Below are 19,087 nucleotides of genomic sequence, written 5' to 3' on the forward strand. Positions count from 1 at the left end.
ATGAAAATCCCATAGAAAGTGCAACTTTCAGCTGGGTGCAGTGGCTCACACCTGTAATCCCAGCACTTTGGGAGGCCAAGGCAGGTGGATCACGAGGTCAGGGGATAGAGACCATCCCAGCCAACATGGTGAAACCCTGTCTCTACTAAAAATATAAAAATTAGCTTGGCATGGTGGCAGTCGCCTTTGGGAGGCTGAGGCAGGAGAATCATTTGAACCCAGCAGTTGGAGGTTGCAGTGAGCCGAGATCGCGCCACTGCACTCCAGCTTGGCAACAGAGCAAGTCTCTGTCTCAAAAAAAACAAAACAAACAAACAAAAAAAACCCAACCATTTTTATAAGTGCCATTTTTACACTCTGAAAGCTGCCACAGTGTTGGTGAATATATACTGTGTTATGTTTTTACATGCTTATGTGCCAAATAACCATGGCATACATCTGTATTTACATGAAGTGAAAATACAAATATAGAAGGTGTATAGGCCAGTGTGGTGACTCATGGCTGTAATCCCAGCACTTTGAGAGGCAGGTGGGTCACTTGAGTCCAGGAGTTCAAACCGCCTGGGCAACATGGCAAAACCCCATCTCTACAAAAAAAATAGAAAAATTAGCCAGGCCCGATGGCTCACACCTGTAGTCCCAGCTCCTCAGGGGACTGAGGCAGGTGGATCACTTGAGCCCAAGAGGCAGAGGTTGCAATGAGCCAAGATCACACCACTGCACTTCAGCCTGGGTGACAGAAACAGACCCTGTCTCAAAAAAAAAAAAGTGCATGAAAAATATTATGAAATTATAAATAGTGCAGAATAACAAAAATTACACTATTCTTAGAACGCTATGCTCATTGACATAATTTGACAAGGCTAACATTCATGAGTTTCCTCTTAACGAACATACAAAATGGAAATTTCATTTTGGTAGGTAAACTAGAAGTCTCATAAATATAGCCTTACCACATTTTTGGTAATGTTAATTTGTCCCCCCTCCACTGGAAGTGTATTGAACTCAACCTACGGTTTGGATTAGATACAGAAAATTATGATGTCAAACAATTAAGTTTTAGGAAAATGCTTATTGCATAATGAGGATTTCTGTGAGAAGCAAGGTTGACTTCCCAAACTGGTCCAAATTGGCTTGAGAGAGCAGGGGTAAGTAACTTGTTTTGGGTATTATGGTAATAACCTTTAATAAAAGGGTGTGATTGGAGTGAGGGTCCCACACATGGTTTGAACTTCCATCTAGTGCCAAAGGAAGGAACATGGGCATTATCAGCTTGGCCAGGCAGAATAAGAAGAGGGAGTGCAAAGGCGTAAATGGTGTTACAAGACAAAAATCACAAAATGGAAACTGACTACTACAACACTGAATATTTACTCTTGAAACTTCTGATTTCCGGCCAGGCATGGTGGCTCACGCCTGTAATCCCAGCACTTTGGGAGGCCGAGGCAGGTGGATCACCTTAGGTCAGGAGCTCGAGACCAGCCTGGCTAACATGGTGAAACCCCATCTCTACTAAAAATACAAAAACTAGCCGGGTGTGGTGGTGCATAGCTGTAGTCCCAGCTACTTAGGAGGCTGAGGCAGGAGAATCACTTGAACCTGGGAGACGGAGGTTGTAGTGAGCTGAGATCTCACCACTGCACTCCAGCCTGGACAATAGAGTGAGACTCCATCTCAAAAGAAAATAAATTTCTAAGTTATTTATTAGGAAAGACCTCTGTTTTCTTTATAATAGTAATTAGTTTTCCTTTCCTGCTGAACCCATAGGTCTCATTATACAACATCGTTCTTGAAAATGTTTGTGAAATGCTGTTTAGATTGCCTAAAATATTTTTACAGTAGTTCAAGTAAAATACTTTTACTTGAAAATGAATTTGTGGAAAACTTTATTACATAATGTGATCAAGCAATTTTAGCTAAAGATTATTTTTCAAAGGCTGTGTTATGTTAATGTCATCTTCAGTTTATGGTATTGTGTAATATTTCATAGCTTTTTTTTCGTTTTAGAGGTGGGGTCTTGCTGTGTTGGCCAGGTTGGTGTTGAACTCTTGGCATCAAGCAATCCTCTGGCCTCAGCCTTCCAAAGTGCTAGGATTACAACCGTGAGCCACCATGCCCGCCCATACCTTATTTTCAATAGTAGTAAAATGACTTTTTGTTTTTGTATATGATTTTTACTGTAAAGGTTTTTTCCTTCCATACGTTTAAATCCAAATTATATGTTTACTGCATTTCTTCTCTGTGTTACTCTGGTGAAAAACTTAGAGAATACATAAAGGAGGGTGTTGTTTGGAAATAAAATTTTGTGACATGAAATGTATGTTAGATAATGGCAGGTACTGACTAGGTTCTCTGTAAATAGGAAAATGGAATGTCCTTGTAAGTCTTTAGTTCAATTAAAGTACTGGGACACAAAATGGTGAAATGAAGTCTCTTAATATGGAAGTTATCAAAGATAAGCTGCTTGAAAATCAAGTGTGGAGGTTAACCAGCACCTGGAGAACTAAATGAAAATACAGTTAATAAGAGAGTCCACAAGATATTAGTTATAATTTATGCAAAGGAGATAATTTGGTGAATCCCTGGAGGCAATTCAACTTCCCACTGTGGCTGGTATTTCTGTTCTGAGCCAGAGGATCTTACAGCGAAACATGACATTTGTGCAACTTTTGCCATGACAGCTGCCGTTTAATATATTCCCCTTAGATTTGTTTCTGTTTTTAAAAACTGATACATATTCTTTAATAAGTGATTTACCTTTGCATATATATTTTCTTTCGTATCAATCACATTTAGAGTAAGAATCACAGTTGTTAGTGCTTTATGTGTAACAACTAAATCGTCAGCTCCCCGAAGTAAATATTGATGATATTCTCATTTCAGAGGTGAGGAAACCTAGGACAGATAGGGAAAATAATCCAATTAGGCTGGGCACAGTGGCTCACACCTGTAATCCCAATACTTTGAGAGGCTGAGGCAGATGGATCACCTGAGGTCAGGAGTTCAAGACCAGCCTGATCAACATGGTGAAACCCTGTCTCTACTAAAAATATAAAAATCAGCTGGGTGTGGTGGCGGGCGCTTATAAGTCCAGCTATTTGGGAGGCTGAGGCAGGAGAATCGCTTGAACCTCGGAAATGGATGTTGCAGTGAGCTGAGATGTGCCATTGCACTCCAGCCTGTGGACTCCATCTCTATCTGTCTTTCTCTTTCTCCCTCTCTCTCTCTCTGTATATGTGTGTGTGTGTGTGTGTGTGTGTGTGTGTGTTTCAGAAAATGGATAGAACTATGAAGAGACATTTCGCTGAAGCAGATATACTGAGATAAATAGGCCCATAAAAAGATTTCCAGCATCACCATCCATCAAATGTCAGACCTCAGCATATTCTGCTTTAAAAGACTCATCTAGTCACATTTCAGTAAGAGGCTGAATCAAGATTTGAATCCATGTTGTCTGGTTGCAAGGACAAGCTTTTAACGGTGATGCTACAGTGACAATGCTAGATATTTTTGTCCTTTACTCTCTGTCTATACCTGTTTTGTTAGTATCTCTTGTAATTTTTAAATGGTTTTTCTTCATATATCTTTGTGATTGTGGTAACTTTGTATTAAATCTATATTTTTATAGATCAATTAAGTCTATATTTTTACAGATCACTATTGCCTATGAATCTTACCTAAATGAATGACAGAGACACTCATTACCACATAATCCTGTAAGAAAGGTTATCTAGGCCGGGCAAGGTGGCTCATACCTGTAATCCCAGCACTTTGGGAGGCCTAGGTGGGCGGGTCATGAGGTCAGGAGTTTGAGACCAGCCTGACCAACATGGTGAAACCCTGTCTCTACTAAAAATTCAAAAATTAGCCTGGTGTGGTGGCCCGCACCTGTAATCCCAGTTACTCAGAAGGCCAAGGCAGGAGAATCGCTTGAACCTGGGAAGAGGAGGGAGGGAGGGAAAGAAAGAGAAAGGAAAGAAAAGAAAGAAAGATTTATCTTTCGAGGGAGGTATCCAGTACGTAAGGTATGAGTTTAAGAATTCACTAATAGTGGCCAGGTGCGATGGCTCACCCCTATAATCCCAGCACTTTGGGAGACCGAGGCAGGTGGATCACCTGAGGTCAGGAATTGGAGACCATCCTGACCAACATGGTGAAACCCCGTCTCTACTAAAAATACAAAAAATAGCCGGGCGTGGTGGCACACACCTGTGGTCCCAGCTACTCAGGAGGCTGAAGCAGGAGAACCTCTTGAGCCCAGGAGGCAGAGGTTTCAGCGAGCTGAGATTATGCCACTGCATTCCAGCCTGGGTGACAGAACAAGACTGTGTCAAAAAAAAAAAAAAATCACTAATAATGATAATGACAGTGCATATTTGTTGAGCTGAGAATATTTTTTATATCTATGTTCTCATTGTTCATTTCCAAAAACAATTACAGGTTGCTAATACACATCACCAAACATTTTGGACCCTTGAGTAGAAGCTCCTGGGTTTCCCATTCTCTCTGATGGCATCCAGGGGTTCACATGGAGAAAGCAGAATGTGCTGAGGTCTGACATTTGATGGGTGGTGATGTTGGAAATCTTTTTATGTGCCTGTTTATCTCAGTATATCTGCTTCAGTGAAATGTCTTCTCATAGTTCTATCCATTTTCTAATTTGAGCATTTTGCTTTTTTAAATTTTATTTGCTTTTTTGTTAAGTCATTCTAGAATTCTTTATACATTCCACATAACAGTTTTGTGTCAGATATTACGGTAGGCAAGTATTTTCTATTATTCAGTACAGTATTAGACCATTTTCACACTGTCATAAAGACATTACCCGAGACTGGGTAATTTATAAGCAAAAGAGGTTTAACTCACAGTTCCACATGGCTAGGGAGGCCTCAGGAAACTTACAAGCATGGAGGAAGGCAAAGGGGAAGTAAGGCACGTCTTGCATGCAGCAGGGAGAGAGATCGAAGGAGAAGCTATCACAGATTTTTAAACCATCAGATGTCCTGAGAACTCACTATCATGAGAATGGCACGGAAAAAACCACCCCCATGATCCAGTCACCTCCCACCAGGTCCCTCCCTCAACACATGAGGATTATATTCAAGAAGAGATTTGGTGGGGACGCTGAGCCAAACTATATCAAATACCTTTTCTTTCATTATCTTAAGGTCTTTCACAGACCAAAAGTTTTTAATTTGGTAAATACCAGTTGATTGATTTTTTCTTTTATTTATTTGTTCATTTAATTTATTTTTTCTTTAATGAATCATGCTTTTGATGACATGGCTACGAATTTTTGAACAAGCTCTTGATTCTTAAGATTTTATTCTGTGAAGTTTTTTCTTTCAGTCTCTTACAGGATAACATTTTGTGGTTTGATATTTTGCACTTAGGCTATGGTCAGTGTTGAGCTAATGTCTGTACAGTTGTGAAGTTTGAGTAGAGATTACTTCTTTTCTGCTATGGATATTAAGTTATCCCTTCACCAGTTATTAAAATTCTTCCTTCATTCAATTCTCTTGGTAACTTTGTTCAAAAATCAGTTGGAAGTACCTATAGAGGCTATTTTTGCTCTCTGTTACTGGGTTTGCATCGATCCATATCTTTTATTGCCCCAAATGCCACACAATTTTTATTACTTTTGCTATATTGGAAGTCTTGAAATCCAATGGAGTGATCCCAGACACTTTATTTTTGTTTTTTGGTAACTTTCATGGATCCAATCACCGCTAGTCTTGGATCCCCCACCGAAATCCCAGTTCCCGAACTGCTAAACTGCAGGAGACTCCCTAGCAGGATCATAAACCGTTTTCAACTTGGTAAATGGAAAACGGTTTGGTTTCCAACACAAGTGGCCCACACAACTCTGTGCTTTTTTACCTTAAAAGGGCGCAGTCCCCGCCCGCGCCCCGCCCACCCAAGACGGCCCCGCCCACCCAACCCTGCCCCTGGGCTGCCCGGGCTCTTCGCGCACGCGCAGTTTCCTGCAGTCCCAGAAACTGATCGTGTTGGGGGAAGGTGACGGCGCCGAGCGTGAGTGTCCCTCTGTGCAGATTAAACCTGCGCACCCTGTTTCCCATGTCCGCAGCCGGTCCCCGGGGGCGCTGCGGGCCTTAAGACCCCCGCACCGCGCCCTCCACCCCAGGTGAATACAGGCCTCGCGGTGTGGGTCCCGAGTCGCTTCCCGTTGGGTTGAAGTCGCTCGGAGGCTGCTCCCTGTCCCCGGCCTTTAGCGTCTTCCTCCCGCTTAAAACCCTTTCCCACGCCGGGCGTGGTGGCTCACGCCTGTAATACTAGCACTTTGGGAGGCTGAGGCGGGCGGATCACCTGAGGTCAGGAGGAGTTCAAGACCAGCCTAACCAATATGGTGAAACCGCTTCTTAAAAAAAAAAAAAAAAAAAAAAACCCCTTGCCCGTCCCCTCCTCCCGCCACGCACTTTTTAAAGTTCTCACCCTCGCGGTGGATTCCCGCCCTGGGCGACCCCCAGCCTCGCCCCAGTGGGGCCTTGGAGGGCAGCGCGCAGCGCCGGTCCCGGGGAGGCGCGTCCTCTGCCTGGTTCTGGGCTCCTGCAGACCCCACCCCTATCCGAAGGCGCCGTCGCCCCTCACCTCCCTCCTCCTCAAGCCGGGGCCTGCCCTGTGACACCGGTCTTCTGGCCTGCCCAGCTCCACCCCCTGGAAAATGCGCCCCTCCAGGATGCAGTCGTCTTACTCCAAACCCTCCTGTGAATGTGTGGGCCGAGGGGATCGGCAGACAGAGAGGGACTGTCGGAGTCCAGAAGGGCAACAGGGGATCCTAAGAATCAGGGGCACATGGTTTTCATTAGGGAGGGTTTGCTGTGGGGGGTGTCTATGGGCGGGTGCCACTCAAGAGGGAGTGGTGATCAGGGTCCCAGAGTTAGCGATTTTTCCAAGAATCAGAGTGAAATACAGTACACTGACCCGCAGCCCGAAGCCTTACGCTGGGACTGCCCTTAGGAACATAAAGCTGCCACTTTCTTGCGGCCAGGCCAGTGATCTCTCCCTGTTTATTCTAAGATAGCAGAGGCCCAGAGTCACAAGGCAGCTGGGGAGCTGAGGGGCGAGGTCCTTGAAACCCACTGTGGAACACGGATCTTTCTCCAGTGCAGAGGGGTCGCTGGGCTCTGGGAAGGGAGTTTGAGGATTCCAGCCCTGGTCATGGCAGGCAGACTTAGCAACTGGAGAAAGGAAGAGCTGTGTTCATCCCCGCAGGGCGCCCCTCTGCTCAGGAATGTGCAGTAGAGTGAGGTGAGCTACTGGAGTCCCTTTGAGGGAAAGGTGTTTTTCTGTCCACCCAACACACGTCTCACCCTATGCACACACTTCTGCCTTTCCCCGTCGTCTTCTCTAACATGGCAACGAGTGCTTCCCCAGGTGGGTGGCTGAGGGAGAGGAGGGGTTGGTCTGTGTCTCTTCTTCATCCCCTCCCTCAAGTCCTCTGCCTTCCTTTCTGCTGCTCTCTCTGTTCAGATCTCACTTCCTGCAGTCCTACTGTCTGTCCCACACAAGACCCAGGGATTTGGGTCTGTGAATAATATTCAAGCCAGTATCATTGCCAAGTGAGAAATCTCAGACCCCAGGACCTTTTCTCCATGTAGAGGTCTGGGTACAGAGAAGTTTCTCTTCTTTTTGCAGAGTTTAGGGTCTTCTATTGGCCATGTGGGTGCGCTCAGCCTCAGGCAGTGACCCCAAAGTCAGCCAGATGTGATTCTGGCTGAACTGATGCTTGCCCTTCCACCTGTTGGGTAAGCAGAGCTCCATGAAAGGCCTGTGGCTCTGCGCCTCAGCTGGTCCTGCTCAGCTCCCCTCTCAGGATGAATACCACCCCAAGGACAAACAAGACCCCGACATACATCAGTCCACCAAAGTAAAGGCCATAAAAATGGCCAAATATTTCATTTATTTTTAATTATTTACTTAATTTTTACTACACCCCCATTTTAGCAATACTGATATTTAATGTTGCTATTAGTGTTTACTGTTATTGTGACATAAGCTTTTCTGTCTTAGATGCTGATCTTATGTAACGTGACTCTTATAATTGTGCATAAACAATTTGGATGTTCATAAGATTAAGGCATTTTTCTATTTCTCATTTGTTATGCAAAGCAAAGACTAGACACTGTGGTTCATCTCTCATGAGAGCAAACCAGCAGACACCTGGGAAGCATCCATTGATTATGGTAGAGGTGCTCACCAGCCACCAACTGGGATTATTAAAAAGAGCAATCCAGTCTCCAGAGACAAAGGAGAGGGTTGAAATCATAGAAAAGCAGCAGAGCCACCGGGTCTCAGAGTTTCCCACGGGAACGCTGGGACTTACTACCAATCCCATGCGCGCACCCGGGGATTTTAACGTCTAGTGGGATGGTGGATTCCGAGTGTGGTTGGACAGGACTTGAACCCATGAAAGGCAGCTTTGAATGCTCTCCTGCCGGTGAGAAAACTGGAAGTGGATTCTGGGCGGGGGCTGTGGTCAGTGAGGGGCGGGGCTTGGGTATTGGGGAGGGCCAGGGTGGGGAGGGTGGAAGCCATCATGGAGTGGGGGCTGGGCAATGGGAAGGGGGTCGGAGGGTGGAACTGCTGTGGGGGTGGGGCCTGGGCAGTATGGGGTGGGTCCAGGGTGGGGTGGGTAGAAGCCACCGTGGGGTGGAGTCTGGGCAATGGAAAAAGGGTTGGAAGAGGGCGGGGTGGGAGGGTGGAACTGCTGTGGGGGCGGGGCCTGGACAGTGTGGGAAGGGGCGGGGTGGGAAGGGTAGGAGCCGCCATGGGGCAGGATCTGGGCAATGAGAAAGGAGTGGAAGAGGGCAGGGTGGGAAGGTGGAAGCTGCTGTGGTGCAGTCTGCGCTGTGGGAAGCGGGCAGGGCCTGGAACGGAGCGGGTCTGGGCTCTCTACTCCTCTTGGACCCAGGGCATTTTCTGCTCTGCCAGCCTTTCTCTCCACTAGGACTGGATCAACAGCATTGCACTGCTGAAAGAAAATTTCAGCTAATTGAAATTAGGCGGGGGTGCTTCATGAGTATTTTCGGTTAATAAGCAGGGATGTTTCCTGCTTATTTTGAATTAATACAGCATTTCAAATAATTTAAGGCAAAAGAACAGAATTGTACTGGCCCACTTACTTGAAGGCTAAAGTTTTTTTATTCTTACATTGAAAACGATTTAAGTGAAAAACTCATTTTGTTTCCAGGTGGAGACAGGCATCCCACCATTGAGAGGATCACAACTCAGCCCAGGGCACCAGGAGGGGTGCAGGGGCATCAGCAGATGGTCCCTGTGGGGCTGTGGTTTCATCCTGGAGCTGGCAGTTAGAACCGTTTAATTAATCCAGGACCTGATTTGTCTGTATAGAGGATGAGATGAAGGTGAACTTTCTGCTTGTGCTGTGTTCAGTTTCATAGTGACAGGATCAGAACAACGTTTCCATTTCTGTCTTCCAGGCACCGGGATGGGAGACAGAGAACTCTGGGCTTAGGTCCAGGGATGTTTCGAGGACCCTGGACCAGGGTGTGTGGAGGAAGGGTATGGTCACCAACTGTTCCCTTAAAGATAAAGAGAGAATACTTTTTAAAATAGTGGAATTAGAGGGGAAATCTCAGAGATAATTTTCTAGGTTACCTTTGGTATTTTGGAGTATTTTGTGTTGTAGATCAAGAAGTTTTCAGATGTGTTTTTGAAGATAAAATGATAGTTTCGGGTGTTACCTTGTATGATATTGGGGTCTCATTGGGGCATGTGCATCACTAATGCCTTGTTTCCTTGTATTTCAATTGTTGATGTGTTACACAATTGTAAGGAAATTTTACATTTATATGGCTTTGAAAGAAACTTGGTGCATCTAGTTTTTTCAATTAGTTGAAGTTTTTTTTTTAGCAATGAATGATGTCTCTTGTATGTGACAGGAACAGTCAGTACACCCACAGTGAAAATTGAGTGCCCTTCAGTGCTTTTTTTTCTTTTTTTGTTGGTTGCTTTTTGAGACAGGCTCTGTCTCCCAGGCTGGGGTGGCGTGATCATAGCTCACTGCAATCTCAAACTCCTCGGCTCAAGCGATTCTCTCACTTCAGCCTCCTGAATAGCGGGGACTGTAGACATGCACCACCACACCTGGATAATTTTTAAATTTTTGGGTATAAATGGGGTCTTACTCTGTTGCCCAGGCTGGATTCAATGCCTCTCAAAGGCCAAGGTACCAGGGCAAGTGTGTTACTATTATTATAAGTTTAAAATTTGTCATATTCCAATTTTCAAATATATGTGTATTCATTATTTTTGAATTTCACTTGGTAGTATGTGTTGACAATGTAGAAGCTTATTTTGACCCTATAATCCTAGCAGATAGCAAAGGTTAAGCCTCCCCCCTGCATTGTTTCTTTTTTTTTTTTTTCCTCTGAGATGGAGTCTTGCTCTGTCCCTCAGGATGGAGTGGAGTAGTGCAATCTTGGCTCACTACAACCTCCCCCGCCGGTTCAATTCTCTGCCTCAGCCTCCCGAGTACCTGGGATTACAGGTACAGCCACCATGCCCGGCTAATTTTTGTATTTTTAGTAGAGACGGGGTTTCACCATGTTGGTTGTCTCCAACTACTGACGTCAAATGATCCACCAGCCTTGGCCTCACAGAGTGAAGTGCTGGGATTACAGGCATGAATCACCATGTCCAGCTGGAAATATTCTTTTTAAATTTCTTGTGACTATGTTGATTCTGCTTTAATGAACATTTTGTAAGCATTTAAACTCTGTGTATACAAAATGGATTCATGGCTTTCACCTATAATCAGATTCATCCCTACTGTTCTCAGTTTAGTGAAAGGATCCACAGTCAACTCATTTCTTTCCTTGAAATCATGGAAGTCCATGCCGAAATGGCTTTCCTGGCAACATAGGTACTTGGCAATATTGCATAGCACAGAAGTCCACCTTGCAAAAGCTCTCAGATCTCTCCCACACACTGTCTCTTTTGAAGCTGTGTTGATTATCTTTTCATATTCGTCTCTGTGCCCTGACAGGACATCCTGCTCATTTTAAACCAAAAAGTTGTTAAATATGCTGTTTTTTCTGTCTAAACAATTATATTTTCAATTGATCACCACTTTTCCATTGATGAAATCTTCCACATGTAGAGATGTGAGAGGCAAACATACTTCAAAGTGGAGGTGAATTCACAGATGTTGAAATAAAATTATTGCTAGTAGATATGATGCCGTTTAATATTTGTTAATCTAGTTTTACTTTGTGTAGTGTTCATATGAGAGAGAATATCCAGCCGGGCGTGGTGGCGCACGCCTGTAATCCCAGCACTCTGGGAGGCCAAGGCAGGTGGATCACTTGAGGTTAGGAGTTCAAGACCACCCTGGCCAACGTGGTGAACCCCTGTCTTTACTAAAAATACCAAAAAAATTAGCTGGGCATAGTGGCTCATGTCTGTAATCCTGGTTACTTGGGAGACAGAGACAGGAGAATAGCTTGAACCCAGGAGGCAGAGGTTGCGGTGAGGCGAGATCACACCATTGCACTCCAGCCTGAGTGACAGAGGGAGACTCCATCTCAAAAAAAAAAAAAAAAAAAAAAAAAAGAATGCCCTGTAAAATACCCTTAGAATTACCCTTGAGGTGAATATAAATGCAAATGTTTTCTGAAGACGATTTTACTGCCTTCTTTTCTATGACAGATGAAAATAAGTACTTAGAAAACAATTTTTATTTAATTAGCTCTTTGGTTTCTCTTCTGTTTCTTCAAGTACTTTCAGAAAGCATGTAAAGTGAATTCCAAATTACATTATATGTAGAAACGATTGACATAAGCATATTATGATGCCGAAAGTTTATCTCAAAGGTATTTGAGGCTGTGTCATTTCAAGAGTGGAGTGGGATAAAGGAAGAACAATGGAATTTATTTCTATTTGTAAAAAGTTACTGCTTTTAAAAACGCACGTTATTGGCCCAACTAATCGTAGGCCTTAGCCCTGCTGTGAAACTGAGCAGAAGGTTGGCGCCGTCCTTCCTCGGTGAATGGCAAATGGTCATGGAAAGGAGATTCCGCTGGTCAGCATGAAAGTACACTCCCTGCTACGCGTAGGTTTTGCATTTCACATTCTAGTTTGCATCTCATTCACAATTACAGGGTTTCTGTAAATGCTGAATTTTAATTGCAGAAACCTTCCTGGATTTGAACGCTGCCCCAGGACGACCTAGAGAGATCCCAGCTCCCAGCCCACTGAGTGGCTTCATCCTCACTGGTGGGTGTCCTCCAAAGCCCTGGAAACAGACTCTTGGGAGCCAGACGGAGGGAAACGCAGGTGCATACCGCCCCCACCCTCTCACACCGCCCCCTTTCCCTAAGCCCTCCCCACTTCATCCCTCAGGCCCCTCCCAACTCCTGGCCCCTCTGCAGGCCGGCTGCACGTGGTACCCTGCCCAGGCCTGGCCTGCAGGGGACCCAGCTCTTCTGGCAGATTCCTGGAGACTCTGGAAGCTGATTGCTTGGAGTGAAGGCCTTACATGTGTTTCCCTCTGTTTAGGTTAAAATTGGACTTCCCAGACTCCTGCACTTCCATACTTGATTTCTGGCAGTCCTTAGAGACATTTATTTACTTATTTATATTAATTAAGGGAGGGTCTGGTTCTGTAGCCCAGGCTGGAGTACTGTGGCAAGATCGTAGTTCACTGCGGTCTGGACTTCCTAGGCTCAAACGATCCTCACACTTCAGCCTCCTGAGTAGCTGGGAACACAGGTGTGTACCACCATGTCTAAATAGTTTTTTTTTTTAATGTTTAGTAGAGAGGAGGTCTCACTATGTTACCTGAGCTGGTCTCGAACTCCTGGGTTCAAGGGATCCTCCCGCCTCAGCTGGGATTACAGGTGTGAGCCATCGTTCCGGGTCCTACAGACCTAAAGGTCTCCTCATGGTTCTCTCATCCCCAAGTAAATTCAGAGGTGTCCATGAGATGTCAGGGGCCACTTCCCATTGGGTCACACAGGCTGGTCCTGCTCGCAGTTTTTCTGCCTTCAGCCCATGTAGACACCTTTCACCCCATTTCCTGCTTTAAACCCTTTATTCATTTCCACCCTGTGCCTTGTAAGGTCCTCTCCCTCGAGGTGCATTTACCCTTTGGGTCCCCTAAGCCTCACCCTTCATTGCTTCTGCTCAGCAGCACCACAGCTCCAGTGCAAGAGTCCTTGCCCTGGTCCTGGGATTACACAGATCCCACCCCTCCCCTGGACACCCGCCCATCTTGCTCTCATTGAGCCTTGCCCTTCTGCCCCGAAGGCCTGCCCCTCTTAAGCATGGCTTCCTCTGACCCAGCATCGAAAGAAGTGACTTGAGCCAGTCTGTTCACCTCCAATGTTCTTTTGTCCCAAATTCCATCCCCCTAGAAAATGTGCTTTCAGTTGGTGGACATCTTATTCCATTCCCTTCCCTATAAATACGTGGCCAAAGGGGATCAGGAGAAAGAGGGGGACAACCGAGAGGAAACAGAAAAACTGAGAAGGAGGAAAAAGGACGGGTGAGAACCATGAACAGATGGCAACACAGAGGATGGGTGGGGGTTTCAGACAGACACTGAGAGTGAAAGACAAAGCTGAGAAAGGGTGGGGTGGGGAGCAGCTGGAGAAATAGAGAGAAAAGCTGGGTCTCCAAAGAGACGAAGGACAGTAAGATAGGGAGAGGGGCAGAAAGGGGAAGCTCCTCAGGGAGTGGAGGAGAGAAGGAGGGATTTGGAGCCAGGGCAGAGAGGGCAGCGTGGTGCTGGGACAGCAAGAGGGGACAGCTGGTGGCAAGGAGAGCAGAGGGAGAACCAAAGCAGCACGAGGCCTGGGATCTGGGATGCCAGAGAGTGGGGACAGGGAGGCGTAGCAGGGAAGAGGGGATTTAACAGGGGGAGCAGATGGGGAGTAAAGTTGGGGAAGAAAGTGGCAGAAGTATGTGGAGATTGGGATTGAGACAATGAAAAGATTGGGCAGAAAGAGGAATAAGAGGTGAAGGAAGCTGTAAGAACGGAGCAGAACAGGTGGAAGAGAAGGAGTGGGGGGAATAAGGGGAGAAAGCAGGAGAGGAGAGGCACACAAAACAAGGAGCAGAAGCCAGGGAAACAGAAGGAGCCAGAGAGAGAAGGTGAGCTTGAGATATGTCCAGAGTGAGGAAGGGAGACACATGGGAAGGAGGAAAGAGGGGACCCTGGTTCCAGCGGGTGGTGAGTTGATTGATATGGGTGATTTAGTTGTGACATGTTGATTTCTGTCTTTATAATCTAACAGATTTTAAATATGTTTAAAATACTCAGATAAACACGAGAACTGAAAAACTCCATCTGTGAGGCTGTGCATGTTATAATCATGGCATCAGAGGTTAGCTTCCACTTGTAGTCTCTTTTCAGCCAGAGGGCAGTGACTTGACTCATTGATTTGTGGGTCACCCTCTTCTTCCCTTTCCCTGGGATGGGGTTGGGTAGGGGCGAGAATATGAGTAAACATAATACTGATTATGTACATTTAATATTATATAATGCTGATTATTGTTAATATAGTCAATACGTCAATATAGGCCAGGCACAGTAGCTCACACCTGTAATCTCAGCATTTTGGGAGGCCGACCTGGGTGGATCACCTGAGATCGGGAGTTCAAGACCAGCCTGATCAACATGGAGAAACCTAGTCTCTACTAAAAATACAAAGAAATTAGCTGGGCGTGGTGGTGCATGCCTGTAGTCCCAGCTACTCAGGAGGCTGAGGCAAGAGAACCACTTGAACCTGGGAGGTGGAGGTTGCAGGTAGCCAAGATCATGCCAAGGCACCCCACCCAGGGCAAAAAGGTCAAAACCCCATTCAAAAAAAAAAAAAAAAAAAAGTCAGTATAACAGTGTACACTCAGCATTTAATTGTGAACACGCAACACAGAAAACTGATCACCAAAATGTGGAGGAGCTTCTTCCCACCAGCAGTGCATTTTCCGTCCGACACTAACTTGATGATAAGTTGATGACCTTGTAGTTCAGCTCAATTCTGACACTGGTCCAACTCAAATTCAGATCAGATGCTGCTGGTTGGTCAGTTCCACAGGGCTGCCCCCACTTCAAATGCCAGTCACAAGCCGCGGGTTGTGACCTGAACTTGTGGGTGACCAACTATAAACTGGGGATTCCCTTGACTTCCTCCGCAGGTTGTAGTAATCTGCCAGGGCCCTTCACCGAACTCAGGAAAACACTTAGTTTCCTCATTTGTTATAAAGCATATTGCAGAGGACGCAGATGAACAGCCAGATGGAAAAGCTGTGCTAGGCAGTGATTCAAACCCAAGGAGAGTGTTAGGGAAGCATACTGACCGGGCCAGTCAGAGCACACAGCATCTGAAGTGACGGCAGTCTGCGACTGAGCTCTCAAGCTGTGCTGTCTGATTCTGTCTTATAGACAGTGTCAGAACTGAGTGAAACTGCAGGTCGCCCTAGCTGGGAGGCTACTGGAGAACCGGTCACTGTGGGGACAACACCACACATTTTGGTAACTAGAGGTAAAATATTCTCTGTGGAGTGTGAGAGTAACATGATGAGTTTTTTCCTCTCAACAGATCTCCAACGCATAATAAAGACTTTTTTTTCCTTCTACTCTTCCATCTTTAAACAAAAAATACTCTCAACTACATTTCCTTCTGTAATAAGTGCCTTTTAATGCTCCATTTAAGACCATAATGTACTAACACCTAGTTTTTACTTTGTCTTCAAAACTCAACAGTATAGAGACAGGATCTTACTATGTTGCCCAGGCTGGTGGCGAACTCCTGGGCTTAAGTAGTCTTTCCACTTCAACCTCCCAAAGTACTGGGATTACAAGTGTGAGCCACTGTGTCTGGCCGCTTTGTCTTCAGTTCTTGCTTAAACCTCTGAATTATTGCTTGAATCTGGCTTTTATACCAGCGTTCCACTGATTCTTCCTTTGTCCGTCATCAGTGACCTCCCCATTTCTTTTTTTTTTTTTTTTAAGACGGGGTTTCACCGTGTTGGTCAGGCTGTTCTTGAACTCCCGACCTTAGGTAATCCACCCGCCTTGGCCTCCAAAGTGCTTGGATTACAGGCGTGAGCCACCACGCCCGGCCTAACCTCCCCATTTCTAAATGCCAAGTTCATGTCCTGTCCTCATCTTTCTCTTCCTGTCAGTAGCATGTAGCACAGCTGGTCACCTCCTATTCAGTTGTCTTGGCTTTTATGACACCCCATTAACTCTTACAAGAAGACTGAATATGATCTATTCAGTCTTCTTGCCACTCGGATCACTCTCCACTTTGCTTTTCTGGTGTCTCCAGGACTTTCTGTTCTCTGAATGTGCAAGTGTTCATGGCTCAGTCCTTACACCTCTTCTTATCTCCATCCACACTCACTGCCTTTCCTTATTGTCTCATCTCATGGCTTTCTGCCCCACCTATTAATACAAGGCTCCATGTCCTTGCAGACCCTCCCCTGAGGTCTAGAATCCTGTGTCCACTTGTCTCCAAAACTCTCTGCAGGGATGTCCTTGCAGGCATCTCCATCTTCATATGTCTCAAAGTGACTTCCTGGCCAGGCGCAGTGGCTCTCGCCTGTAATCCCAGCAATTTGGGAGCACGAGGTGGGCGGATCACCTGAGGCCAGGAGTTCCAGATCAGCTTGGCCAACATGGTGAAACCCAGCCTCTACTAAAAATACAAAAATTAGCCAGGTGTGGTGGTGCACACCTGTAATCCCAGCTACTCAGGAGGCTGAGGCAGGGGAATCGCTTGAAACCAGGAGGCTGAGGTTGCAGTGAGCCAAGAATGAGCCATTGCACTCCAGCCTGGGCAACAAGAGCGAAACTCCGTATCATGAGTGAATGAATGAATGAATAAATGAATTAATTAATAAAATAAAGTGACTTCCTGAACTCTTCCAAACATGTTCACCGCTGCAGTCGTGCACATCTCAGCTGAGGGCAACCCTGTGCTTCCTGGGGCTCAACTGAACTTCCTGTCATGTTTTTTGTTTGTTTGTTTGTTTTTAATTAACTTTATTTTTTTTTTTTAGAGATGGGGTTTCACTATGTTGGCCAGGCTGGTCTCGAACTCCTGACCTCGTGATCCGCCCGCCTCGGCCTCCCAAAGTGCTGGGATTACAGGCGTGAGCCACCGTGCTCAGCCTCCCGTCATGTTTAAAATGCATAAGATATTACATTGTAAGTGTGTTACTTTGTAAAATGAAGAAAAAGTTATTCATTTACTTAAAACAGGTGAGGAAATTCATGGCTTCATAAATTCTTTTGAGGTATGGGAGAAAAATGTTTGAAAACCTCTGCCTGCATGACCTGCTCCCCTGGACCTCTCTGACGTCATCTCCTGCCTATGTCCTCCCCGCTCCCTCTGCTCCAGCGAAACAGGCCTCTTTCCTGTTCCTGGAGCTAAGGTTGCTCCTGCATCAAAGCTTCCATGTGGGCTGGCCCACCGCCTAGGACTCTCTGGCCCCTCAGCTACAAGTGACAAGCAGCCGTTCTTCCCTAGGTCTTTGTTCTGACATCACTTTTCTCTGTGGAAACCTTTGTGATGTCCCACAGCCCCCCATTTGACATTGCAGCCCCACCTTCCCCCCACCTCTGGTCCCTATTGCCTATTTTGTGTGATTCTTTTTGTTCCTTCAACATCCAGTCTGGATCCTGGAGAGAACAGGTTCCCAGCAGGAGAGCAGAGCCAGAAGGTGGGCTGTGCTGGGCTTGCCCCCTCAGTGGAGCTCAACCCTGGCTTCACATTAGAGTGCCCAGGCATTTTGCAGAAACTTCTCTTGTGCCCCGTTGATATATTTTCATTTAAATGTTTATTTTGTTTTTTTTTAAGAGTCCAGCCTGAGTAATATTTAAAGTTGACTCTATTCTGTATCCAGCATAGTACCAAGCCCTGTCTTTCGTTTCTGAAGGCTGAGCTAAGCCTGTGATCCACAGAGAGGTGAGGGGCTGTGCCGTGCGTGGGGTTTGGTCAGGGCAGGGTCTGTGCCCTGAAGGGGAGCTCAGTCCAGGCCAGCTCCCCACTGCTGCCTGGTGTGTGAGGCTTCTCCAGGAGGGGCGTGGGTTCTGAAGAAAGGGGCCGGAAACTCACTTGTTCTTCCTCTAGGAGTTTCTTGTCCCTATCCCCGCTGCTGCAGTAGGCCGCAGAGGACCGTATTTCCACAGGGTGCAGTCTTCTGTGTGTGTGATTGTGGCACATGAAGGGAATGTATAGATGCTAAGCCCTAACCAGCATATTTTGGATATTCAGCATTGACTCATAAAGACTCTTTCGTATTACCCAAGGAAGAAGTCTGGACGAAGAGGAAGAGGAAGGAGAAGAAGTCAGGGATGGCTCTCACTCAGGTAAAGTGATATTCCTGGTGGATTGTTCTTTTATTTCTTCCTGAAATGCTGGGCCTTGGAGTTGCGAATCTCTGAATCTGAAGCGTCCTGCTGGACACGTTTGCTGGCACTCACCCACACCTTCCCACGGTCCCTCTCCTCTCACCTAGATTCCATCTCGTCAGGACCCAGTGACATGAGCTTGGGAAGAGGCTGCACTGGGCATGGTCCTGGGAAGGGCTCACCCCAGACATGGGTGGAGACGGGGCATGAATTCCATGGTGTCAGGGCTCTTAGGCAGCAGGGATTGTTTAGGGGCCACATCTGGATGCACTGTCAGCTCTGTGTAAACCATGGTAACAAGCTGCCAGGTATTACCGTGCAGAAGTACCTGCTCACTGGTATAGAGTGAGAACACTAAGGGGAGAGCTTTCCTGCCTCATATTTATATTGCATTTCAAGTTGAACAAGTGAGTCACTATGTTCCCAACTCCAAACTCTTAAAGACTGGAAACAGAATGGAAAGTTTAGACACAGACGTCAGAGACAGATGATTCTTCCATTCATCATTTTAGTGTATGACATCAACGTAAATGTATAGCAACACAAGATTCATTAAACTAGTCTCAGAAAATCTATCTCACAGAGACTGTGGTGTTCTTACAAGAACCTTGGTCCATTAGGTATTGTATCAGATATATGAGCAGAACAACCTTGCCATTAGAGAGACTGGAAATGTGTTTTTGT

At 46.0% G+C, this 19,087-nt stretch overlaps 1 protein-coding gene across 4 annotated transcripts in view; it reads left to right on the forward strand.

Moving 5' to 3' along the window:
* LOC116544847 (zinc finger protein 160) overlaps positions 1–19,087 on the forward strand; it is a 60,619-nt gene that overhangs the window by 25,439 nt on the left and 16,093 nt on the right. Inside the window, exons 1-3 of one of the 4 annotated variants that reach the window (XM_032271432.1) lie at positions 10,685–11,176; positions 12,175–12,318; positions 18,302–18,361. The exons of 1 other annotated variant lie outside the window; for it this stretch is intronic. In XM_032271432.1, the coding sequence (XP_032127323.1) occupies positions 18,347–18,361 (15 nt within the window). In that variant the 5' untranslated portion in view covers positions 10,685–11,176; positions 12,175–12,318; positions 18,302–18,346. Of the gene's footprint in view, positions 1–10,684; positions 11,177–12,174; positions 12,319–12,872; positions 12,882–18,301; positions 18,362–19,087 lie in introns of those variants that run through there. 2 more of the 4 variants (XM_032271434.1, XM_032271435.1) reach the window with 2 other exon arrangements.

The sequence above is a fragment of the Sapajus apella genome, unplaced genomic scaffold, assembly GCF_009761245.1.
Source record: "Sapajus apella isolate SASKATOON/1434 unplaced genomic scaffold, GSC_monkey_1.0 scaffold233, whole genome shotgun sequence".
Taxonomy (NCBI): Eukaryota; Metazoa; Chordata; class Mammalia; order Primates; family Cebidae; genus Sapajus; species Sapajus apella.